Genomic DNA, 23,891 nt, shown 5'->3' with positions numbered 1-23,891 from the left:
ATTCCGGCTGCAAAATCCTAAAGATTTCCTTCCACCGCAACCATCCCACAAAGACCAGGAAATAATCCGACTTTATTCCTACTGGAAAACCAAGAGACCCTCCCTCCCTCTTCAACTCCAGAGCGTACAGGGCGCCCCCGCGTGCGCAGCCAATGCACGGAGTTACACAAAGGAGGGATAATAAATATTGGGGGCGTGGAAGGCGAGGGGCACCCGGAGGGGCTTAAGTGAAAAACCCTAAAGCTAGCAGTATGCCCCCCTCCCCTCCCCCGACAAGCTCGGTTTTGCTTCCATGCACTTTTGTTTTATATAAACATGCATACACTCTTCCAAACATAGGGACTAGAGACTTGGGTCTCCCGCTTTGAGGCAGGAAGGGCTGCCACGTCCCCCTCACCATTCGAAATAACTTAGAAAGCGGGGTGGGTGGGTTGAACCGTGGAGGGGTACAGAGCGGAGGTTGCCGGCTGCTTTCAAACGTGGAGAGGTGCAGATAAAAAGAGTGTCTGGCAGTTTGAAACGAGCATCCCCCTGCGGAGTCCATGGGCACCAGAAGGCCTTAGTGGGGGTGGGGGGTTGGTGGCCTTCGAAGCGCAACCGGAAGGCACACATTGCAGCTGGCCGAGTGCACCGTTTGGCTAATTCTTCAGAGTCGGGCTCTGCCAGCTCACCGGGGATGGACCCCTTCCCCTTCCTCCTCGTTGGGAAGTTGTCGCTTCTCACGGGTCACCAAGGAAGGCGGGATGGGGATGCCTTTCTCCTGCCACCGACCGGGCCCTTCCGACCCTCATCTCCCAAAGGGGCATCAGGTGCAGAAACGGCCCTTGTGACCGGGACGGCAAAAGTCACGGGAAGGATCTCAAAATTCTTGGCAGCGTCCTGGGCGAAGCATTTTCGGCACAGAGGCTTCATCTCGACTCTTGGGAGGAGCCCCTTTGGGGGACGATGTGCGTTTCCAGCGCAAAGTGCCGTCCAAGATTTTGGGGGTGGGGTTTCTATAGGGGGCAGTCTGTAGAGAGAGTGCAAAGGTGCTGAGAAAAGCAGGATCCCTGGATTGCATCTTCAGCTCCTGCTGCTTCCCCTGGCTTTCTCAGTGGGGTCGCTGGTCTCGAGGCAAAGGAAGCGCCCGGGAGAGAACCAGAGGGGCGGCTGGATGTCCGGGATGTGGCCTCACTGTCTTGGCCCAAGCCAGTCCTCCGCCAAAGGGGTTCTAGGCTTGCTGGGGCAGCTGCAAGCGGCCAGTGTGCCCAACTCTTCCTTGCCCCAACCAGGGTTCAAACTCTTTCCGCTCGGCCCCGGTTGGAGGCCTCCAATCCGTGCCCACCGGTGCACAAGAGCAGGTATCCCACGTGGACGATGCAGGGCCTACGTACCTGGAAAGGGAACGCAGACTGGTCAAGATGCCAGCTCACCCCCTCCCCACAAAGAGCTCTCTCATGGGCGGGGGGTGGGTGGCTGAAAGAAATTGGATGGCAGAGACCCCACCCTACCCCTCCTGGGCAGAGAATGGCAGGAGCGGCCCACGCGGTGTCCAGCTGAAAGATCTGAGCTCCACCTCTTCAGTCCCCAGTCACATTGTCATGGGAATTAAAATGCCCGCCTTTCAACGGGAACAACCTAGGTTGCAAATACTCTCGGCCCAGTTTGAGCAACGGGTGTCGGATGCTTTTAAAAAAAAAAAGGTCTACTCAAGCTGGCCAAAAATATCTAAAAAGAGACGCCTCGAATAATCCACTCCAGCCACGTTCTGAAAAAGAAAAAACTTGCAAATGTCGTGAGAGTTTTTAGCTTGGGGAGAAAGTGGTGGGGGTGGGGGGCAGGAACACAGAGAAAAGAGGCTTATAAAATTACAGGGAGAGAAGAGATTTTGGTGGAAAAGCCCGGACCAAGGTAGAAAATATGGGTAGAAAATAGTTCTGCCAAGACACGGAGATGATCACAAACAAACTGCTTCAAAATTAAGCTTGCTTACGTACATGCCTTCCGGGGTCAGAGGTTATAAGGTTCTGAAGGTGAGGTGGGGGAGCGTGGAACATTGATGCCAGAGTGGGGGGAGAGAAGGATGGATTGGGTGGGCTTTTGAACCCCCCATCTAGGAAGACTGGAGATTTTTTTCCAGAAGAGACTGGACAGCCATTTGTCTGAAAACAGTATGGGGTCTTCTGCTTGAGAAGGGGGTTGGACTAGAAGACCTCCAAGGTCCCTTCCAACCCAGTTATTTTGAGACCAGGAAACGCTAGTGCAGTGTTTCTCAACCTTGGAAGCTTGAAGATGGGTGGACTTCAACTCCCAGAATCCCCCAGCCAGCGCTGCTGGCTGGGGGATTCTGGGAGTTGAAGTCCACCCATCTTCAAGCTTCCAAGGTTGAGAAACACTGCATAGTGGGATTCGAGCGCTCTTGAGTTGGTCCATCTTGCAATTCCTCGATTTTTTTACTCCAGATTCTTCAAGCTCTGGAGGGAGAAGGCAGCCAAGCAGAAGAGTGAATCACGCAGAGACAGAACAGCCAACCTCCCCAGGTTCAGAAGCCTGCAGTGCGTGTCTGTGCCCTGACCCGCAGGGAGGGTCTCGGGGACACCGGCCGATGGGCTTCCAAGTTCTGGGGGTGCCACCAGACTCGGTTCCCCGTGAAGGAAGAAAAGGGGGTGTAGGAAATGGGCGCAGACCCGCAACTAGCTGGAGGCATGCACTGGGGCAGCGCTCGGAGCGAGAGAAGAAAGCGGCATGCGCCCCAAGAGAGCAGCCGACGTACCCTCGAAAAGAGCAGCAAGTGCCGGTACAGAGGTACCACAAGCGGGTATTCACAGAGCCGGGATGCCACGGTGCCGCTTTGCTGAAAAGAGAAAGCAGAGGTCGACGTCAGCAGGGCGCAGCGTCCACCGACGGGTAGGAAAGCGGGGGGGGGAACCCCGCGTAGTGGCCTCTGTTCCTTGTGTAGCACCTACAGAATGTTCACAAAACCAAGTTCCTAGTCCTCTTGGGAAAAAAAAAAACCCTCAGTGCCATTTTTCTCCTGCTTTTAACAGAGCCGATGGCTCTTTAAAAGAGGCAAAATGTTCAAATGGGGGAAGGAAGATATCAGAGTCCAGGTGCAGCCCCCCCACCTCCCCAAATCCCAGCAAAGCTTGTTCGGCTGGACAAAGCCCCTTCCCCCTAGATTCCTATTTTTTCTCCCCGCAGAGTCTTACATGGGCTGGCCGTTCCACGCAGTGCAAGAAAGGCTGGCTGAGGTTGGGGGGCCAGGGTGGGCTCCAGCCTAAAGCAGCTGGAAGGAAAAGAAAAATGTGGGGCCGAGGGCCTCCTGGCAGGGGGCCGGGACACGTATCCATGCTCAAATGCGTTGGGCGAGAATCACTGCACTCCAAAGCGCCAAGCATCGTGCATTCCATGCTAGGGATCCTGTTCTCATTGTTGAGTGAATTTTCTCCCCCGTTATGACCTTTTTGCCACCGTTGTTAAGCAAATCACTGCAGTTGTTAAGTGAGTCATGCAGTTGTTAAGCAAATCTGGCTTCCCACATTGACTTTGCTTGGCTTCGAAAGTTAGAAATGATGATCACATACTCCCTTTAACAACTCTCATCCCGTAACTAATTCGGGGTAGAGTCAGAGCGACTGGATAGAGCTGAGCATTTACTGGCTGGATGCCCTTCCTGACACCTATGTGGAGTTCACAGCAGATATTTTTTTTCTTTGTGTCCGGGGAGAGAAATATCTGCTGCTGCCTAGGATTGAACTCTCAACCTTCCAAACAGGAGGCAGTTAGCTTCATGGCTAGGCCACCACAAAAGTGCAACCGTCATACATACATGCCAGTTGCCAAGCATTTTAATTGGATCATGTGACCAAAGGGATGCTTGCAACGGTCATAGGTGGGAAAACCGGTTGTAAATCTCTCTTTTCCGTGCTGTTGTAACTTCGAATGGCCACTAAACCCATAAACTGAGGACTCCCTGTACTTTCAGGGGTGGCCCAAGTCGCCCCGGGGAGTAAGTAAGGCCAGAGCTGATCAGAATGGGAAACAGTCTACAGGGGAAGACTGGACTTGCCCTCCTCAGTTGCTGCTTTCATGTCTTCGATCTGCTCTTTCAAGCGTTGGATCTGAGCTTCCAGTTCCACATTTCGGTTCTCGGCATCCTTTAGCTGGCTGGGTGGGGAGGGGGAAGGAAAAAAAAATCAGACTGTCATCAGAAAGTTGGGGTCTTTTAGAGCAGGGGTCTCCAACCTTGACAACTTTAAGACTTGTGGACTTCAACTCCCAGAATTCCTCAGCCAGCAAAGCTGTTGTTGAAGTCCACAAGTCATAAAGTTGCCGAGGTTGGAGACCCTTGTTTTAGAGGGCCAGTCAGTCATGCTGGCTGGGGAATTATGTGGCAGTTAGAAGTCCACAAGTCTTCCCATTGCCAAGGTTGGAGACCCCTGGCCTGGACCAAATTATCTGTGTTTTGTTGACTTCTAAGCCTCCTGGTTCACCTGGAGAACCTGGTGAAGATCCAGAGGGACCAGCATGAAGTCTCCCCTGGACCCCTCCGTGATGCTTCCTCCCCCCAAAGGGATTGTCCAGAGGGGATAATGGAGAAGTCAAGGCAAGGGCCAGGCACCGTGAAAGCTCGGCTCTTTGGGACCACGGAGCTCCCCGCCTCTTCAACTCACCTGGCAAATGTCTGGTTGGCTACCTTGACCATGCTGAGCTCTTGACACAACATCTCCCGGCTCTTCAGTTCCTCCTCGAAGGCTGCCTGCAGTTCGAGAAACATGGACTGGTCCAGCTTCTGCCCATCGGGCAGCTTACAGGCCTAGCGGGAAACACAAGCGGTGGTTGTGTAACACAGAACGGAGCCTCCCCCCACCTTTTATGGCTTCCACTGCACCTCCAGATCACGCGACTAAAACCCAGCACTGCATTGAAGTGTTAGGCAATCTTCTCTCCACTTTTCCCTTTCTCCCTTCTTCTTCTCTTCTTTCCTCTTGTCCTTTTCTCTCTTTTCTCCTCTCCTCTTCTCTTTTCTCTTCTTTTCTCCTTTTCTCCCCTCTTCTCCTTTCTTCTCTTCTTTCCTCTTGTCCTCTTTTATTCCCTTCTCTTCCCATTCTCTTCCTTTTTTCTTCTCTCCTTTTTAATTTCTCCCTTTCTCTTCTCTTCTCCTCTCCTCTTTTCTCTTCTCCTCTTCTTCTCTTTTCTCTTCTTTTCTCCTCTCCTCTTTTCTCCTGTCCCTTCTCCGCTCCCCTCTTTCCTTTTCTCCTTTCTTCTTTTTTCTCCTCTTTTCTCCTTTTCTCTCTTTTCTTCTCTCCTTTTCTCTCCTTCTCTCCTTTTTTCTCTGCTCTTTTCTCCCTCTTCTCCCCTCCCCTCTTCTCTCCTCTTCCCTATTTTATTTTTCCACACAGGTCTTTGAAGTGCCTCTTAATTTTCTTTTTTGAAAGTTTTAAATTTATTTCACTGATTTATTTGCCCCCTTCTCTCAAATAATAAATAAGCGATGGCCGCCATGCTACCTGCCTTGAGGCGTGATAGAGAATTCCCCTTTGTCTACCTACCAGCTCCTCTGGAGGCCTTTCCTGGGCTTCTTCCGACGGCCTCTTCCCAGCAGGGTCCACATCCATGGCGATGGGACCGGGGTCTCTTTCCTTGGGGTCTTTCTGTCTGAGAGAAAGGGAGATTCTCAACCCACGGCATCTGTACAGGTAGTCCTCAACTTACAACCACCCCTGCAGTGACCGTTCGGAGTTATAACAGCACTGAAAAAAGGGACAACTGTTCTTCAATTTATAATGGTTGCAGAATCCCTGTGGTCATGTGATCAAAATTCAGACGGTTGGCAACTGGCATGTATTTATGACGGTTGCAGTGTCCCGGGGTCACGTGATCCCCTTTTGCAACAACCTGACCAGCAAAGTTAACGGAGAAGCCAGATTCGCTTAACGACCGTATGACTGACTTAACAGCTGCAGTGGTTCACTGAACAACTGTGCCAAGTAAGGCTATAAAAGGAGGCAAAATTTACTTAACATCTGTCTCGCTTAAGAATGGAAATTTTAGGCACAATTGTGGTCGTAAGTCGAGGACTCCCTGTATCTCCAGCTGGTCCTTTTTGCCTCTCCATGGCTGGGTTTTATTTATTTATTTATTCATGGAGAACAGATCCGTGGCTGCTTGTCATGCTACGTAACTCCAGATGGCTAACCACAACAACTAAGAAAACAATTGTCATCAAGCCTCTAGGAAAAAAAATCAAATTAAAATATCCATCACACAATAGCAGAGGTGCCATATGCCAGACCCAACCCACCAACCATACTGGACCTGTTTAAACTCCTGGCCCAGCTCTTGGGACCAAAACCCTTCCGAGTTTCCCTGGAAAGCAGATGGAGGGGAGGATTTGCCACCCCCTCCCCCAATGCCATAAAGCTGGGGAATTCTGGGAGTTGAAGTCCACCCAATTTAAAGATGCTGAGATTGAGAAACAAGGATGCAAGGATCAGTTCTCCGGGTGAAGAACCTGCTGAGAACAATCTTTGGATCCAGAACTATTGTGGAAATCGACACCAGAAAGAAACCTTCAGGTTGCAAGTTCCAGCCTAGCCTTTGAGTGGAGACTTACACAGCCTTTGCAAAGTACAAAAGGGTGCCAAAAACGCTTCTTACTTCTCAGCCGTGTAAGTGTAGGAGTACCCCACGAAGGGCAGCTGCACTCCGAGGGGAGAGGTCTCGATGACGTCCCACAGGGTCTCCTGGAAAAGAGAGGGAGGGAGGGAGGGACGTTTCCAGTCAGAGCAGAGCAGTCAGAGCTCAGCTGTTAGCAGAGAGAAGCAGAACGGAAGGCAGCTTCCCTGATATAAGAGGTTGGGGGAGGGTCTTCTTTTTAGGGAGGGGGAAAGGTTTTTTCTAGATATCAAGCTGTTGAAACTATCATGCTTGCTTAACATTTTTTTTTTTTTTACATTTTGGGACAAGAGATTCTTGAAAAATCTTACACCGTTTTTCTGAAATGGTATAAGAGAAAAGTGTTCAACTTGGGAACTTTAAGACTTGTGGACTTTAACTCCCAGAATTCCCCAGCCAGCTATGCTGGCTGGGGAATTCTGGGAGTTGAAGTCCACAAGTCTTAAAGTTCAAAGGTTGGACATCCCTCATCTAGAGTCTTGGGTTCGAGCAGGGGGTTGGACTAGAAGCCCTCCAAGGTCCCTTCCACCTCTGTTACAGGTAGTCCTCAACTCACGACCCGCAATCCAGCCCCAAATTTCTATTGCTAACCAAGACAGCAGTGAAGTGAGTTTCGCCCCATTTTGCAACCCTTTCTTGCCAACAATTGTTAAGTAAATCCCTGCGTTTTACGGTCACACGGTTGTTAAGTGAATCCAGCTTCCCCTTTGACTCTGCTTATCAGGAGGTCACGAAAGGGGATCACATGATCCCAGGACACCGCAACCGTCATAAATATGAGTCAGTTGTCCGCTGTCTGAATCTTGATCACGTGTGACCGAGGGGAGGCTGCAACGATGGTTGTGTGAGAAATGGTCCTAAGTCACGTTTTTCAGTGCCGTGGTAACTTTGAATGGTCACTAAATGAACGGTCGTAAGTCGAGAACTACCTGTAAAACTCAGCCCACCCAGGAACGAATAGGACAGCCCCGGGTGCAGCGGAGAGGAAGGAAAAGGGGAGAAAAATAAGAGATCACGTACCCCTCCCCCTCTCACCATGTCGGTGAGACAGTCGTCCACCACGTCAAAGTTGCAAGTGTCGGTGGCGTTGGCAAACTCGGGCACGAAGGACGGGCTGCAGTCCCGCAGGCCCTGCCAGTCGATGCCGACGAAGAACGGGTGCTCCTTGAAGTCCTGAACTCCGTGGCGTCCCAGGCGTGTCTCCCGAGGACAGATCAGCCCTTCGATTAAAGCCTGGGCTTCCGGGGGGATCTCTGGGGCCGAGACGGGGAAGCGGAAATGCTCCTTGGAAAAATGAACGTTGGGACAAAAGGAGGAAGCAACAAGTAAGTGAAAGCAGAACAGGGTACGGGGTATTGCACTGATGACGTTAGCTAGTTTGGTCATGAGACGTCTGCAAGAAACCCAGCAAGTTCAGAGAGCACCAAGAATCCCATAGTCCTCTTCCTCCTCCACAACCCCCCCTCCTTTCTAGCACTGATGATGTTACCTAGTTGGGTCACGAAATGTCTGTGAGGACACCACCCAGCTCTGAGAACACCAAGGATCCCTCATTTCTCCTCCTCCTCTTCTCCACAAACCCTATTCCCCTTTAGCACTGATGATGTTACCTAGCTAGGTAATGAAACGTCTGCAGGAAAACCATCTAGCTCAGAGACCACCAAGGACCCCACAGTTCAACCCCACAAAGATTCTCCTCTGACAGTAGAACAGGATACCTTCAACCACTTCACCTCTCGGTCCAGCAATGGGGCACGTTAACCCACCCCTCCCAATCCCTCCGGCCACCAACCTTGAAGTGCAGAATCTTGCCGTAGGTCTCCACAACGGAGTCGGCAAAGAAGGGGGTGTGCCCAAAGAACATCTCGTAGGCAAAAATGCCCAGAGACCACCAGTCGCATTCTGTGCCGTAGGAATGAAGCCCATCTTCCACTGCTCGCAAGATCTCCGGGGAGAGGTAATCTGGGGTGCCCACTGCCACTGTGGAACAGACCTGCCACCGTGAGAATGGGGGTGAGAACCTCGGAACCGGCGTCCAAACTGCCCCATCCAGTTTCTGATATGGCCCAGGTGGGGTTGGGGGGGCCTTGGAAAGCCCACAAGCAGGGGGGCAGAGGGGGGATCCCCCTCAGCTGTCCCTGCCAGACTGCCTTGAAGCACAGACCCTCCATGGGCAATCCTAGCTTGTGTGTAGCTTTGATAGGAAATCAGAAAGGTCTTTGGGTCAAAGCCAGCCCCCTTGGCCATCATTAAGCCATGATGGTTATTTTCCTCATAAAATTCACGCTCTTAGGGTTGCCCGCCCCACTCGGTTGGAAGCCTCACCGTCCCGTCTTCTCGAAGCTTGAGACAGGATCCGAAATCCGCCAGCCGGATGTGCCCACACCGATCGAGAAGGATGTTGTCGGGTTTGATGTCCCTGACAGGCGGAGAGTGGAGACGATTGGCAAGGAGGATGGGCAGAACCACCACAAGTGAACTCAGGAGATACAGGTAATCCTTGACTTACGGCCCAAAATTTATGTTGCTAAGCAAGGCATTTGTTAAGTGAGTTTTCCCTCATTTTATGCCCTTTCTTCCCTCCATTGTCAAGTGACTCCCTGCAGTTGTTAAGTTAGTGACAAAGTTATTAAGTGAATCTTTGCCTGTCAGAAGTTCTCAAAGGGGGATCATGTGACCCCAGGACACTGCGACCGTCATAAATATGAGCCAGTCACCGAGCGTCTGAATTTTCATCACCTATCAGGATGCTGCAATGGTCATGTGAAAACTGGCCCTAAGTCCCTTTTCTCAGGGCCGCTGTAACTTTCAACGGTCACTAAAGCAACGGTTGTAAATGGAGGATTACCTGTGCATGAGGAGAAGGATGTTCCGGAGATTGCAAACGTCTCACGGAGCAGCCTCTGCTTCCTCAGACCCCCCCGCCCCCAGCCTGTGTACCTGTGCACGTAGCCCATGCTGTGGATGGAGTCGATGGCCATCACCATCTCAGCCAAGTAGAACCGGGCCATCTCCAGCGGGATGCGGTCACCAAATTTGCTCAGCAGGGTCAGGAGGTCACCCCCAACATAGTAGTCCATCACCAGGTACTGGAGAAAGGCAGAAGGAGGAGAACTAAGGAAGAGGGACCATCCCGTTCTTAGGCAAGTTGATTGACATCTCCATCACAGCACAGACTCAACTCTAGGATGGTATAATATAGTAAGTATACTGTAGGGTAGGGTAGGTTATAGGACATAGCATATTCTGGGTATATACTCTATGCCAGGGGTATCAAACTCAAATTTCTTTGAGGGCCACATCAGGGTTGTGTTTGACCTCAAGGGGGCAGGGTGGACCCTCTGCCAGTGAAAATGGAGCTCGGCCCTCCCAAGGTCTGTTTTTGCTGGTAGAGGAACCACTGGCCAGTCCTTCGCTGTTTCCAGGGCGGCCCCGCGGACCAGATCTAAGCACCCCACGGGACGGATCCAATCCCCGGGCCTCGAGTTTGACACCCCTGCTCTATACTATACTATATGCTGTGCTGTGCTATGCACTATATACTATGTGCTATATACTATAAAGATAAATGTTCCCCTCGCACATATGTGCTCCCAACTCTAGAGGGCGGTGCTCATCTCCGTTTCAAAGCCGAAGAGCCAGCGCTGTCCGAAGACTTCTCCGTGGTCATGTGGCCGGCATGACTCAACGCCAAAGGCGCACGGAGCACTGTTACCTTCCCACCAAAGGTGGTCCCTATTTTTCTACTTGCATTTTTTACCTGTTTTCGAACTGCTAGGTTGGCAGAAGCTGGGATAACCAATGGGAGCTCACCCCATGACGTGGCACTAGGGATTCGAACCGCTGAACTGCCAACCTTTCGATCGACAAGCTTAGCATCTTAGCCACTGAGCCACCGGGTCCCCATGCTATATGCTATGCTATATACTATGTAGTTAGCATATAGTATACATATATAGTACAGGGTAGTATTATAATATTTAAAATTTTCATACCACCCATCTCCTCTACAAGGCGACTCGGAGGTCTAAATAAATCAGTCAGCCACAGCCACATAAATGCTAAATCAACGGTGCTCCCATCAGCTACGGTGGGGCTCACCAGGTAATTCTCATCCTGGAAGGCAAAATGCAGCTGCGTGATCCAACGCTTGTCTCCGTTCACCAGGACGTCCCTCTCCTCCCTGAAGCAGGAAACCTGGAGGAGCAGAGTTGAGATTTCAAAGAGAGACGGAGATCCCTGGGCAGACCGTCTGCTTCGTAATGTGACGGGCACGAGTGGATGAGGCTCTATCTACAGTTCCCTAGTTCGGGGGTCTCCAATCTTGCCAATGTTAAGACTTGTGGACTTCAACTCCCAGAATTCCTCAGCCAGCTTTGCTGTTTGGGACGCCAAACAGCATGTCTTAAGAAAATCTGCGCCGGAAAAAAAAATCCAAGGCAATTTTTCTTGGGTTTCTTGAGTGGCAAAATGATAAAGGAATCTGGCTGAAGGGACTTATGCAAACCTGGAACAGACCCAGCACTGATGGAAATCCTGCCTAGGTAGCCATGATGGCTTGGCAGATGTCTTACCTCTCCCCGTTTCAACATGTCCCATTTGTTCATTATTTTCATGGCATACACCTGGGAGGTCCTCTTCTGCTTCACCACCGCCACCTGCGCAGGTAAAACAGTCAAGGGAGACACATGCGAGATAAACTGAACGATAAAAGTCCTGTTGTCAGCTGCCACCTTTCGCTCGCTTGGGCTTCGCTGCTATGTGGAGACAGACTGCCATGAACTCTGGGGATGAAAGGAGGGGAATGCTTGGGGAAGCGAAAGTAAACGCTGCGTCTCCTCAAGAAGCTGCCTCAAGGTCACCCAGCTAGAAGAAGGAGGGAACCGCATAACAAACTACACTTGGACTGTCCGTTAGGAAAACATCTTGCCTGAACCTGATTGGTGATGCTGGGCTGGGCAGTGAGAGATAGTTAAGGGGGTGGGGGGAGTAGAACTTGGGGATTTTGGCGCGTGATTCTCAATTCTAGCTTTGCTATACTGCTATATGCTTGATCGCTAATAAAACTACAGCACATTTCTCAACAAATGGAGCCAAGGATTGTTTCTATTTTAGAGGTTTGTGGCAAGTCTGACACCTGTATTAGCTTATGCATCGTTGGCTTCCAAATTTGGTCTGCCTCGGAAGGCTGGCATCAATCTTGCCCGTCTGAATGCGCATCTCCCCTCCTTCCCTTTATGTTCATGAGAACTAGGGAAGGTCAAGTCTGAGACGCTTTCTCAGATTACTTTTCTGCCCTGGGACTTTTATCTCTTGTCGTAGTTATGGATCTTCTTCTGTTCCTCAAGGTTATTCCTTCAACCCATTACGACGGACTAAGTGCATCCTTCCTAAACCTCCTTCCCATCACCCCAGATTTGTCTAAAATCTTTGGAAAAAATTCCTAAAATATAAAGGCAGTTTCATTCCATACTGGTCCATCCACCTGAAGTGGTCACTTTTGCTATGACAGAGGCATCCCCAAATGCTGGTTTTTGCCAGCAAGGACATCGCTTTGGGGGTCTCCAAAGCTACCCTCTAGTATGGCCCGTCTTTCTTCCTCACCTCGCTCAAAGCTCCTCGGCCGATCACTTTTAGGATCTCAAAGTCATCTCGCTGCAGCCGGAGCTGTTTTAGTCTGGAAGTGACCGGCTCCGCTGGAGAAAAGGAGAAGCAGAAGGACATTATTGGGGTTTCTCATTTAATCCCCACTTTGGGTTAATTAAATTAAATATTCAGGAACCCTGAACTGCAGAGCTTAAAGGAGGAGATGGGAGACACCCTCTCACTATGTTCTGGTCCTGCTTTAGGATCAGGGCATGAAAGCCAGCTGGGAGACTTTGGGCCAATCACCAGGAGATGGTGAGTTCTACTCCCTTTCATACATTTATGAAATGTATGAAATGTATGAAAGCTGGGTGGCTTCCTGCCAGTCCCTCTCTCTCAGCCCAACCCCCCTCACAGAGTTGTTGTTGTGGGGAAAATAGGAGGAAGGTGCACTGGATATGTTTGCTGCCTTGAATTATTTGTAAAGGTGGTATATAAACAAACAAACATTGATGGTGATTTGGGCTCAGTGAAAATGCAGGAGTCATTTGTCAGTGGAATGGGTGGCGTATACATTTAATCAACCAATCAATAATTTTTCCTTGCTTGCAGTGGCCTGGCCCTTTAAGCCCCCCTGCCCCTCCTGGCTATAGCCAAGTTCTCGTCCACAAATATTAATAGCCACGCAGAGGATCGGCATCCTGCCACGACCATCCTGGACCTGTGACTCAGCCAGCCACAAGGACTGAGCTGCACGCCTTAAAAATAAATGTGTGGGTGGAAAAAATTAAGCAGAGTGGGGGGTAAGAATCCACGTGACCTGCAACAAGGAAGAGGTCAGGTGGCCATCAGATTTAACCTCCCCGGGTGACTCAGCTGCCGGCCTGCCCAGATATCCAGATTTGGCAGCGGAGAAGAGGAATAACATCTTCCAGGATCTCAGACAACTTCCTCACATGGCAACCCAAAGATCAAGCAAAGAGATCCAGGAGGAGTGGGGGGGGCGGAGGGGTTGGCAGGAGAACAGCTAAACCGGCTGGCAAAGCAGCGGCGTAAAAATAGCTGCAGGATGTGATCAAGGCAGCTGGAATGGGATGCATTTGGGGAAGGGAACGGGGCGCCCAGAGGCCACGCAAACAGCACAAGACGGTGGAGGAGGAAAAGTCCCCGACTGGCGCCATGGATGGGAAGGAGGAGACCAGACTCATCATCCCCAGTCGGCACCTTGGGCAAGGGTCCTCAAAGGCTGCGGGAGGAGGGCCTGACTGAGGCAGCCCAGCAAAAGCACTGACCACCCTCCATCCAGCCCACCTCTGGCTCATTCTGAAGCCGGGGTGACTCTGAAGAAAGTCCCCTTGTCTAGGTGGCATTGGGGTCCCTGGGGCAGCAAAGTTGTGCTGGCTAGTTGCAGAATGCTGGGTCCATCAATTGGACTGCATCTTTGCAAGGAGAAGGGAGGGAGGGAGGTGAGAAGAGAGAGAGGGAAGGGATGGATGAAAGGAAGGAAGGAAGGAAAGAAAAAGGGAGGGAGGGAGGGAGGGAGGGAGGGAGGGAGGGAGGGAAGGAAGGAAGGAAGGAAGGAAGGAAGGAAGGAAGGAAGGAAGGAAGGAAGGAAGGAAGGAACACAAGAACAGAGGGAGGGATGGAGTGTTCTTGTGTTTTTATATACCACTCCGAATCGGGGGATACATACAGGTGGTATAAGGAAATCTGTTCTTAATAAATGAGTAAATTCTCCAGGCAGAGAATTATCTTGTTACCTTAGGCCAACTCATTATTATTATTATTATTATTTTTAAAAAGGAGGGGCATTAAAAATGAAGGGACAAATTTGGACAGAAGGCCTGCAAGGAGCCTCCTTCCCCAAGAATCTCCCAGCGGCAGCTGAGAACTGGAGGCAGACCTGCTAAGAAGCCCCTTCCTGCTTCCTTCTCCGAGGGGAAGAGAAAAAACGGCTGGCTGGCAGCAGCTGATGCTTGGCACCGGCCAAGAAAGGACCGAAATAGGACCAAATTCCAAGGGCAGAAGGGAAACAAGCAGCTTTTTTTTTTCCATTCTCATATTTCTTAGATTTCCGACACAGCCACATTGGGCAATTGGGCGTAATTTTCAGGAAGAATTTATGCAATGAGCCCCCTAATAAATAATTGGTATTAATTATTATAAGGCACACAAATACTATAGTTCTAGGCGCTATCAGAGAACAAATGCTGTTGTACAGCCTAGATCCATTTGGAGTCAACCTCAGTAGCCGTAGAGTTCAAGCACTTTAAAAGAATTATTTGCAGAATTTTGAAAATACGGAGTAACCCAGTTTATCTGGTTCTTCTCAGACTGGCTTTGCAAATCCCATCTGTCTGTCTGTCTATCTTATCTACCATCCATCCACTCTCTCATCTATCTGTCTATCTGTCTATCTATCTATCTATCTATCTATCTATCTATCTATCCATCCATCCACTCTCCCATCTATCTATTCATTCATTCATCCATTCATCCATCCATCTTTCATCTATCTATCCATCTCTCACCTATTTTATCTACCTACCTACCATCCATCCATCCATCCATCCATCCATCCACTCTCTCTCTCTCTCATCCATCCATTTCCGCCTGCCTGCCTGATTGCAGTTACCTGCAGAGACACTCAGTTCTTGCAAGGAGCCAAGGCCAGAAGGTATCTTGGGTTCCTCGAGACCCGGGATTATTTTTGGCCTCTTCCAACAGATACACAACCCTCCAGCCAAGAGCAGGGTCGGGGTGGGGGTGGGGGGTCAGCCTCCCTCCCCAGCCGAGCCAAAAGGCTTGCCAGACACAGGGAAAGAAGCTGCGCCATTGGGTGCCTATTTCGGGCACCGGCCGGGTTGGGAATCTGGGCTTGCAACAATTCTCAGATTCCAACGGGGCCCTGGGAGACTGGCTGCTCACGGCTGGGGGGGGCGCAAGGGGGGGGCAGGATGGGGGTGTGGAGCATTCCTGCCCATGGAAACTTTTATGCAGTAAACACACTGTCAAAAGTCCAAAGGTGCAGCTTTTATCCGGATTCAGCCAGGTTTGGTCTCAAAAAAAGTGATTTTTGCAGTCCCTATCAAGAGCAAAGGGCTTCGGAGCATGTGCAGAGTGCTTCTCACCATGGTGCACCTGCAGTCCCCAGGTGAGGCCTGAAGCTGAGGGTGAAATTCCACACATATGGGTAGTCCTCGATTTACAACCGCAACGGAGCCCAACATTGTCTGTTGTTAAGTGAAACACTTATTAAGTGAGTTTTGTCCCATCTTATGACCTTTCTTGCCACAGTTGTTAAGTGAATTGCTGCAGTGGTTCAATTAGTAACATGACTGTGTGAAGTGAAGCTGGCTTCCCCATTGACTCGGCTTGCCTGAAGGTTGCAAAAGGGGACACTGTGACCGTCATAAAGAGGAGTCAGTTGCCAAGCATTTGAATCTTGGTCACGTGACCCTGGTGGATGCTACAATGCTCATCAGCCATTTTTCCCCCCAATCCGGTTGTAACTTTGAACAGTCACTAAATGAACTGTTGTAAATTGAGGACTAGCTGTACTTCAGGAAATCTTTGCAGTGTCCCTATACCTCACCAAACAGAGGAGAGGACCTTTGACCTTTCCTTTGAAGCTTGGACAGACATACGGTACATTTGTTTAGTGACCATCCAAAGTTACAACAGCAAAGGGGAAAGTGACTTACGACCGTTCCTCGCACTTATAACGATCGCAGCATCCCCATGGGGCGCATTCACGAGAGTTGCTGTCTTTCAGAGTCATTTGCAACCTTCTCGCTGGCTTTTGCCCAGAAAACTCAACGGCAGAAGCAGATTCATTTAACGACCGTACGATTCGCTTAACAACAGCTACGTTTCGCTTAAGAACCCTGGCCAAAAAACGCTCACAACATCGGGCACAACTGATTTAACTTGCTTAGCAGTGAAATTCTGGGTCCGTTTGTGGCCATAAATGGGTGGAGTACCCCTATTTCCTCTCAGGTTAAGGACATCTGAAGCCTGTTCTCTTTGTCTGAACATCCTAACTGTCAGCCCTGGAGGAAGCCGCAAATGGTTAACGGCCAAATCCAGGCCATCTCCTGCCCTTCACAGCCTTGCTTTGAAAACCTCTCCCTGCCCCACTTCACCCCATCCCTGGGCAGGCCTGCCCCATTCCCTGCAGGGCCACTTCTGCAAGGAAAACCGAGCAATTTCTTCCCGGGAATAAAGAGCACCGTGGAGGAGCGACGGAGAAGAGAGCGAGAAAAGGGCCCAGCCTGTCCTACGCAGGAGGCCTTTTATGGCATTTTCCAAAGTCACAGCAGCCGAGAAACTCCTCACAGGAGCCCCAGGAGCCCCACGCTCTGCTCTGCCCTGCCCCACCGATCTCCCAGATCACGCCTCGCCCAGGATCAAGGATGATAAAAATGGAAGTGATCTTGGTCTTCATCAGGGATGCCCAACCTTGCCCCCTTGAAGACTTGTGGACTTCGATTCCTAGAATTCCCCAGCCAGCATTCTGGGAGTCGAAGCCCACAGGTCTCTTCATATTGTCAAGGTTGGAGACTCTGGTCTTCACCAAGGCCGGAGCAAGCAAGTCCTGATAATACTCAGATCCTCAATCAATCAGAATTGAGCTGGAAGGAACCTTGGAGGTCTTCTAGTCCAGCCCCCTGTTCAAGCAGGAGATCCTATACAGACAAGTGGCTGCCCAGTCTCTCCTTAAAAACCTCCAGTGATGGAGCACCCACAACTTCTGGTGGCAAGCTGTTCCGCTGATTAATTGCCTTCACTGTTAGGAAGTTTCTCCTTTCTCCTTGATTTGTTTCCATCCATTGTTTCTTGTCCTGCCTTCTGGTGCTTTGGAAAATAAATCGTCCCCCTTATCTTTGTGGCAGCCTCTCAAATATTGATAGCAGTCGTCCACGTGATAGCATGTCACCCCTAATTCTTCTTTTCTCTAGACTAGACATACCCAGTTCCTGCAACCATTCTTCGTGTGTTTTTGTCTCCAGGCCTTTAATCTTCTTAGTTGCTCTTGCAAAAAAAAAAAAAAAACCTTACTTTCTCATGAGTAAACCACAAAGAATCATGGATTCCTTAAGAGGTCTTCCAGTCCAATCTCCTGTCCAAGGCAGGAGTCGGTCCTTATTCGAGAAACCAGGCAGTCTCCTCTCTATTCAATCCCACTCCCCCTTCCTCGAAGGAGACCACACTTAAAAGATGAGGGAGAAACAACGTCGTGTGAAGAGATGCAAAGTTTGGTCCTGCCTCCAGCCAGAGGGAAATAAGGAAGTGCTCATTCAAAAGTAACTTCAACCCCACAGCCATAAATCCTGGCTTCCAGGTCCCCGGATGATCTCAATAATAAACACAACTCATCAACTAAATGGTGAATATCGAAGAACAAGTTAATGGTATCCATTCCTCTCTGTCACTTTAGACTTTTCTCGGGAACAAATCCCCAGAAGTGTGACCCACAACCCAGAGTTAGTCACAGCCTGATTTATGAAAGGGTGGTAGGCATCGCTTTCAACACCCCAAAGCATGCCAATTACAAATGAATCTTTTTTCAAGTTTCAGACTAACCCAAAGCTAAGGAAGTGGCAAAATAGAATTGAAGGTGTGTTATTTATTTATTCACTGGGTGTGGGTGGGTGTTTACTTTGTATTGATTTATAAATAACTCAAGGCAACCAACACACACAATGCTGCTTCCTCCTCCTATTTTTCCCCACAACCATCACCTTGTGAGGTGGGTTGGGCTGAGAGGGAAGGACCGGCCCAAACTCACCCAGCCAGCTTTCATAATCCCAAAACAGGACTAGAATTCACCATCACCTGGTAACTGGCCCAAACTCACCCAGCTGCCTTTCATACCCAAGGAACTGCTAGAACTCTCTATCTCCTAGCGATTGGCCCAAAGTCACCCAACTGACTTTCAGGTCTATGAAGGGACTAGAACTCATCGTCCCCCAGTTTCTAGCTTGGTGCCTTCACTCCTAGACCAAAATAGGTATGCCACCCATCTCATTTGCAAAGCAACTCTGGGCAGCTATGCCCCAAAGCCACAAACTCCCTGGAAATCTGTAGCGCACCCCCCACCCCGTCTTCTCACTGCCCCCTTTGGGGCAGCACATCAACCATCAAGTTCTCTCCGGCCCCCCATAACAGCTGCCAACGGGACTCACCCCACTGCAGGAACTCCGTGATGTATTTCTCCTGGGCCAGGGGCGAAGTGCTCAGCTCATGATGCACGCAGAACAGGAGGTCCACCAACGTCTCCAAGCCCACCGCGTTGCGGTCAAGCACCAGCTCCTCCAGTTTCTTCAGTCGGACCTCTGCTGCCATGGGGCCAGCTTGGCTGGACGCTGGGGACACCCCAGGTGGGCTCACTCCAGGCTGGGTACCCTGTCCGCAAGGTCTCTGGCTGCAGCCTGGAGGAGGGGCGGCTGCAGCAGCGGAAGGGGCTACGTCGAGTGGGCACCCTCCCGGCTGACCATCTCCTTCCTGGGTGGCCACACAAGTTCTTTAATTCACCTGTTTCTTGGAAGGGATGTCCGGCACGGAAATGCTCAGTGTCCCACCAAAGGAGGGCTGGACAGTTTCTTCACAACTCCTGTTGCACGCACAGATTTCTCTTTCTTGCGCACTCCAGCTTTAGCCTTTCCTCCCTCCCTGGTGCACACACAGGGTCTTCCCCCCTCCCCCCACACAACACACACACACAGAGCCCCCCCCCCGGCTGGCTCTCCTGCCTGCCTTGTGGCCACCCAGAGTGGAAGGCGATGAGGTTCTTCTTCCCACCCGGAGCACACAAACACACAACACGCCAGCTTTCCACGCCTTTCCCAGTGTCCCAAGTGTGCTGCCTTTCAAGCCAAAATAGGCTCCTTCTCCGGGTCTTGCATGCTCCCTCCCCACACCACGTCCGTCCGTCCGTCGCTGGCTGCCTGTGCTTGGCACACCCTGTGGCTGGCCTTCCCTGGCTCCTCTGCTGAGTTCCAAGCACCCAAAACGTCTCCCCCCCAGGCCCCCTCTGCAGGGGGGGAGAGAAAAGCACCAGCCCTCTTTCTGCCCCCCTCCTGGGTTTCCTCTCGGGCTCAGCCCCACCCCACCCCCTGACCCTGGGAAGCCACACCTCGCCCTCCTGCACCCTCCTGCCCAATCCAGCCTGGCTTGCCATCTGGTGCCAAGGCCTGCGCAGGAGCAAACAGGCAAGGGTGCCCATTTAAAGGTCTCAGGCCAAGAGGCTCCTCTCCTCCTTTTAACCCTTCCCTGCCTGGGGTCTAAACACATCCCGGCCCTGTCAGGTTTATTATGAGTCCTGCAGCTTCTGGCAGGGGGTTTAAAAGCCCCTCCAGCAAATCACAGTTATGCTGTCGACTTAGGGGGTCTGGAACATTGTTTGCTCCTGAGGCGCTGCTCAGCTCTCTGATGAAGACAGACGAGGGGTGATATAACTGTCTTCCAGTTATGGAAGAGAGAGGCTTGGCACAGAGAAGGGGGGGGGTTCAACCTATTCTCCAAAGCACCAGAAAGCAGGACGAGAAGCAATGGGTGAAACTCAACAAGGAGAGAAGCAACCTAGAACTAAGGAGAAACTTCCCAACAGTGAGGACCATTGACCAGTGGAACTACTTCCCTCCAGAAGTTGTGGGTGCTCCATCACTGGAGGTTTTTAAGAAAAGATTGGACAGCTACTTATCTGAAGTGGTAGAAGGTCTCCTGCTTGAGGCAGGGGTTGGACTAGACCTTCATATCCCTTCCAGCTCTATTCTGATTGATTGACACCACCTTAATTAAAAGGCCACTCCTGCTTGCTCCCCGCACTCACTAGGCTCCTGAAGGACCGGCCTTCCAACAGATCACGTGGAAACCCTTCCTTGCTGGCATAACTCATTCACACATGGATGGTCTCTGACTTGATCCGACCAGGGCCTTTTCAACCAATGACTTCCTTCTTTCACCCTATGGAGAAAAATACCCCTTGCCTTAGGGTAGGTGAAGTCAGCAAACGGGCTAGAATGGGGATGAGATGGTTGGAGCAGCCTGGAAAGACCAGAATTTTCATTTGCAAAACGGACAGACAGAAGCCTTCGGTGCAAAACTTATAAATATCCATTTATGTTCACAGGAGCGATAAGGAGGTAAACAGGGAAGAGGATTGTGGGGAGGGGGGGTGGGATTCTCTCTCCCATCCATCCAGGCTGTGAGGACATTTGAGGAGGGGGTTTATTTCTGCTTGAGTCCCCCCCGCCTTGCTGTGATAGGGGCCCCCGGTCAGCTCGTTGGAAAGCATCCCACCCACACCCACCCTCCTTGCGAGCTGTTTCTGGCCAGGCTCCACTAAGCTAAGTTTAGAACAGAAACATTCCTGCAGCCTAAATGGAACCATGGAGCAGCCAGCATTTGGGGGCAGGGGAGCTGGCTGGGAATGGTTTGCAAGGGTTCTCAGCCTCTCCTTTTCATCCTCCTGCCCTGATGAACGTTTGGGGCCTTGGGTTAGAGACCCTCACACTCTCTCTTGTCAGCAGGGACCCTCCAGGCTGTCCTTTGCAGGCAGCAAAAATCAAATTGCAAAGATTTCACAGCTGGTTTTCTCTTTGGTTTCCTCAGGAGCAAAGTTAGGAACAGCGGGGTCCTAGGAGGTCAGAAAAGTCAAAATGGCTTCCCTGTGATCAAAGTGCCAGGGTTAAGGTTAGGAATCTGGGCGTGCATTTTCTTATTTTATTTTTAAAAAAATAGATTTAATAAAATGTGGTTTTATCAAAAGGCAATTCACAAAACTTTCTACTGAAATTGGTTAGTCGGAAAAGGCGCTTCCGGATTCCAGATTTTAAAACAGATTCGGCCTCCCTGCCCTGTTTTTAATCCCACGCCAGGATGTCCAACATACCACTGCAATTTCTTATCTGCAAACAGGAATTACCTATAGATATTAACCAGTTTTGTCTGTTTTCCCTCCTGTTTCTAAGTAACCAGCCTTAGAATTCTCCATTAACAAACTTGCGTGGCCCACAGCATCCCCTGGTGTCCAGCCTGGGAATGGCAGGTGATCCTAGAACTCTCTCTTCATGGGTTAATTAGGCCAATTTATAGAACAATGGCAGATTTCCAAGTTTCTCACAAGTCTTCATCAAGCAAGGCGAGGAAAAGTGTGACTGTGGGAGGACTGAGGTAGCAAGGGGGATGAGGGACAAGGGTAGTGGAAGAGATTTTGCTCACAGCCAGGGCTTTTCTCTCTTTAAAGCAGAGTTTTTCAACCTGGGCAACTTTGCGGACTTCAACTCCCAGAATTCCCTAGCCAGCCATGCTGACTGGGGAATTCTGGAAGTTGAGGTCCACACATCTGAAAGTTATCAGAATTGGGAAACTTTGCTTTACGGGGAAGGAAGGCCATGAGGTGTAGAAAAACAAGCACAATTCACCAGAAGTCCTACGTTACGAAAATGGGAATCGCATTTGGTGGCAACAAGACCGATGTGCTAAAATGGACAAAGAAAAGTCTCAAAATTGTCCAGAGGAGGCAATTGAGAGAGGACTCGGGATGTGTGTGTGTCTGGTTTTTGTGTCTTCAAATCAGCCTTGATTCCTGGAGACTGCCTGGATTAGTCCCTGCAGTTTTTGTTGGAAGAGTTCCTTCATAGTTTGCCATTGCCACTGTTCTAGAGCTAAGAGAGAGTGGCTGGCTCAAGGTCCCCCCAGTTAACTTCCTGCACAAGGTAGGAGTCAGACTCACAGTTTCCTGGTTTTAGCTTGGTGGTTTAATTGTGTGCCCCATGGAAGATGAACTCAAGCCAGGCCAGGGCCTCTTTGGGGGTGGGGGCAATTCATTTAACACTCAGCCAATAGCTTTGCTTTGCCTATGTAGGTTCATCCATTGCAATCTAGAGTTAAAATTTGCTATCGGTGGCATTTTGGTTTCTAAATGTGATAAACAGATAGAATGACAGAATGATAGATGAATAGAGTGAATAGATAGAGCGGATGAATATACATAGAGCCTTGGTGGCGCAGCGGACTAAAGTACTGTTAAAGTAGCACTTAGCTGCCAGCTGCCTGCAATTACTGCGAGTTCAACTCTCACCAGGCTCAAGGTTGACTCAGCCTTCCATCCTTCCGAGGTAGGTAAAATGAGGACCCGGATTGTGAGCGCAATAAGCTGACTTTGTATAAAAAAAGAACACCGCTTTGGGGGGGGGGGCGAAAGCCCTACTAAGCAGGTATATACAAAAGTATGAAGGCTATTGCTTAACGCATTGTAAGCCTCCCTGAGTCTCCGGAGAAGGGCGGCATATAAATCGAACCAATAAATAATACACAGAGATAGAGATGTGATAGATAGATGAGAGAGAGAGAAAATAGAGAGATAGAGAGATAGTGGGGGAATAGATAGAAAGACAGATGATAAAGATGGATAGATAGGTAGGTAGGTAGGTAGATAAAATAGGTAGGTAGGTAGATAAGATAGATGATAGACATAGTGAATAGTTACTAGAGTGATAGAGCAGAGGAATATACATAGACACAGAGATAGAGACAGATGTGATAGGTGAGAGAGAGAATAGAGAGATAGTAGGTGAATAGATATAGACAGATGATAGAGAGAGAAAAAACAGACCGACCAATAAATAAATAAATAAATAAATAAATACTGATCCCTCCACTCACAGGGGTAGTGGGAGTTTCATTCACATTCATTCACTATTAGAGGCTCACAGTTCCACGACGTGTTTTTAGGCTCTGATCAGGGGTTTCCTGCAAGCTCTAAAGTCACCTCCCTGTACAGTATTATTGTGTTATTGTATTGCTTTATAACTTTATTTATTTATAACTTTATTATCTCAACAGCTCTCAAGCAGCCACCATAAAAAAAGGGAAGGCCGAGAACAGTAAAATTGTGATAAAGGGAATTTCTGGCAGGCAGCTGTTCCTGACAAAAGGTGGCACCAGCAGCTGGGTGCTTTGCCCTGGCTGATCCTTCTGCGCTTGCTGCCCCATGGAGGGGGATCCTGGCCAGATCAGGCAACACAGGCTCTGAATGAAAGATTGTGGTCCTGCAACTTTGACAACCTCCATGGCTGCCTCTCCAAATTACACCTGGAAGTCAGCAAGGACCTGCTTTTCACAGCAACCTTCCCCAACCTGGTGCCCACCAAGTGCACAGAGTGGGCGGGTGGGTGAGACTGTCTAAGACAGGGATGTTCAACCTTGGCCACGTTACGATTTGTGGATGAAGCCACAAGGACAAAACTGGCTGGGGAATTTTGGGAGTTGAAGTTGATAAATCTTAAAAGTTGACAGGGTTGGACACCCACTAGTGTAAGAGAAGTTGAACCAGGGTTAAACACTAACCAGGATGGGGAGCTTCTGACCACACAGACACTTAAGGGGGCAAGGGACCCATGGCCTGGGAAACCGGACCCCAAATGGGGCACAAGTAGATTGGTGGGCAGATGATGAGCAGAGCAGGGCAGCTTCTCCTGCCAGCCCCTCTTAGTCCCAGCTTCCCCCCATCCTGGCTGAGCTTTATGGAATTTGAAGTCCAGGATGGGGCAAACTCCCATTCATCCTGGCTTTCTTTGAAACCTAGTGCTGGAAGGGACCTGGGAGGTCTACTAGTCCACCCCATGCTCAACCCTCATCCT

At 50.1% G+C, this 23,891-nt stretch overlaps 1 protein-coding gene across 6 annotated transcripts; it reads right to left on the bottom strand.

Moving 5' to 3' along the window:
- Nucleotides 1-52: 52 nt before the first annotated feature.
- DMPK (DM1 protein kinase) lies at nt 53-22,938 on the bottom strand. 6 transcript variants are annotated; one of them, XM_034438162.3, is made up of 15 exons: nt 18,432-22,930; nt 12,262-12,353; nt 11,232-11,315; nt 10,759-10,854; nt 9,598-9,746; nt 8,983-9,076; nt 8,450-8,650; nt 7,678-7,941; nt 6,640-6,725; nt 5,532-5,637; nt 4,653-4,795; nt 4,049-4,146; nt 3,189-3,265; nt 2,753-2,833; nt 53-1,373 (listed from the first exon to the last, which is right to left on the bottom strand). In XM_034438162.3, exons 1-15 carry the CDS (start codon nt 18,589-18,591, stop codon nt 1,275-1,277), a joined length of 1,830 nt encoding a protein of 609 aa, XP_034294053.1. In that variant the 5' UTR covers nt 18,592-22,930; the 3' UTR covers nt 53-1,274. The 6 variants fall into 6 exon arrangements, with proteins under 6 accessions (XP_034294053.1, XP_034294054.1, XP_034294055.1 ...); XM_034438163.3 differs by having other exon boundaries at nt 7,693-7,941; XM_034438164.3 differs by lacking the exon at nt 3,189-3,265 and having other exon boundaries at nt 18,432-22,938.
- Nucleotides 22,939-23,891: the final 953 nt, after the last annotated feature.

The sequence above is a fragment of the Pantherophis guttatus genome, chromosome 10, assembly GCF_059756535.1.
Source record: "Pantherophis guttatus breed Tessera chromosome 10, ASM5975653v1, whole genome shotgun sequence".
NCBI classification, from domain to species: Eukaryota; Metazoa; Chordata; class Lepidosauria; order Squamata; family Colubridae; genus Pantherophis; species Pantherophis guttatus.
Note: the sequence above shows the minus strand (reverse complement) of the source record. Positions and strands in the feature narration are given on the sequence as shown.

Excerpts from the sequence above, each read along its gene's own strand:
- DMPK (XM_034438162.3), bottom strand. The coding sequence starts at position 18,591 with ATGGCAGCAGAGGTCCGACTGAAGAAACTGGAGGAGCTGGTGCTTGAC. Across the intron at positions 9,747-10,758 it reads TCCAGGATGAGAATTACCTG|TACCTGGTGATGGACTACTA; the intron begins GTGAGCCCCACC and ends GCCTTTCTCCAG. Across the intron at positions 2,834-3,188 it reads GCGTGGAACGGCCAGCCCAT|CAAAGCGGCACCGTGGCATC; the intron begins GTAAGACTCTGC and ends TTCTCTTTTCAG.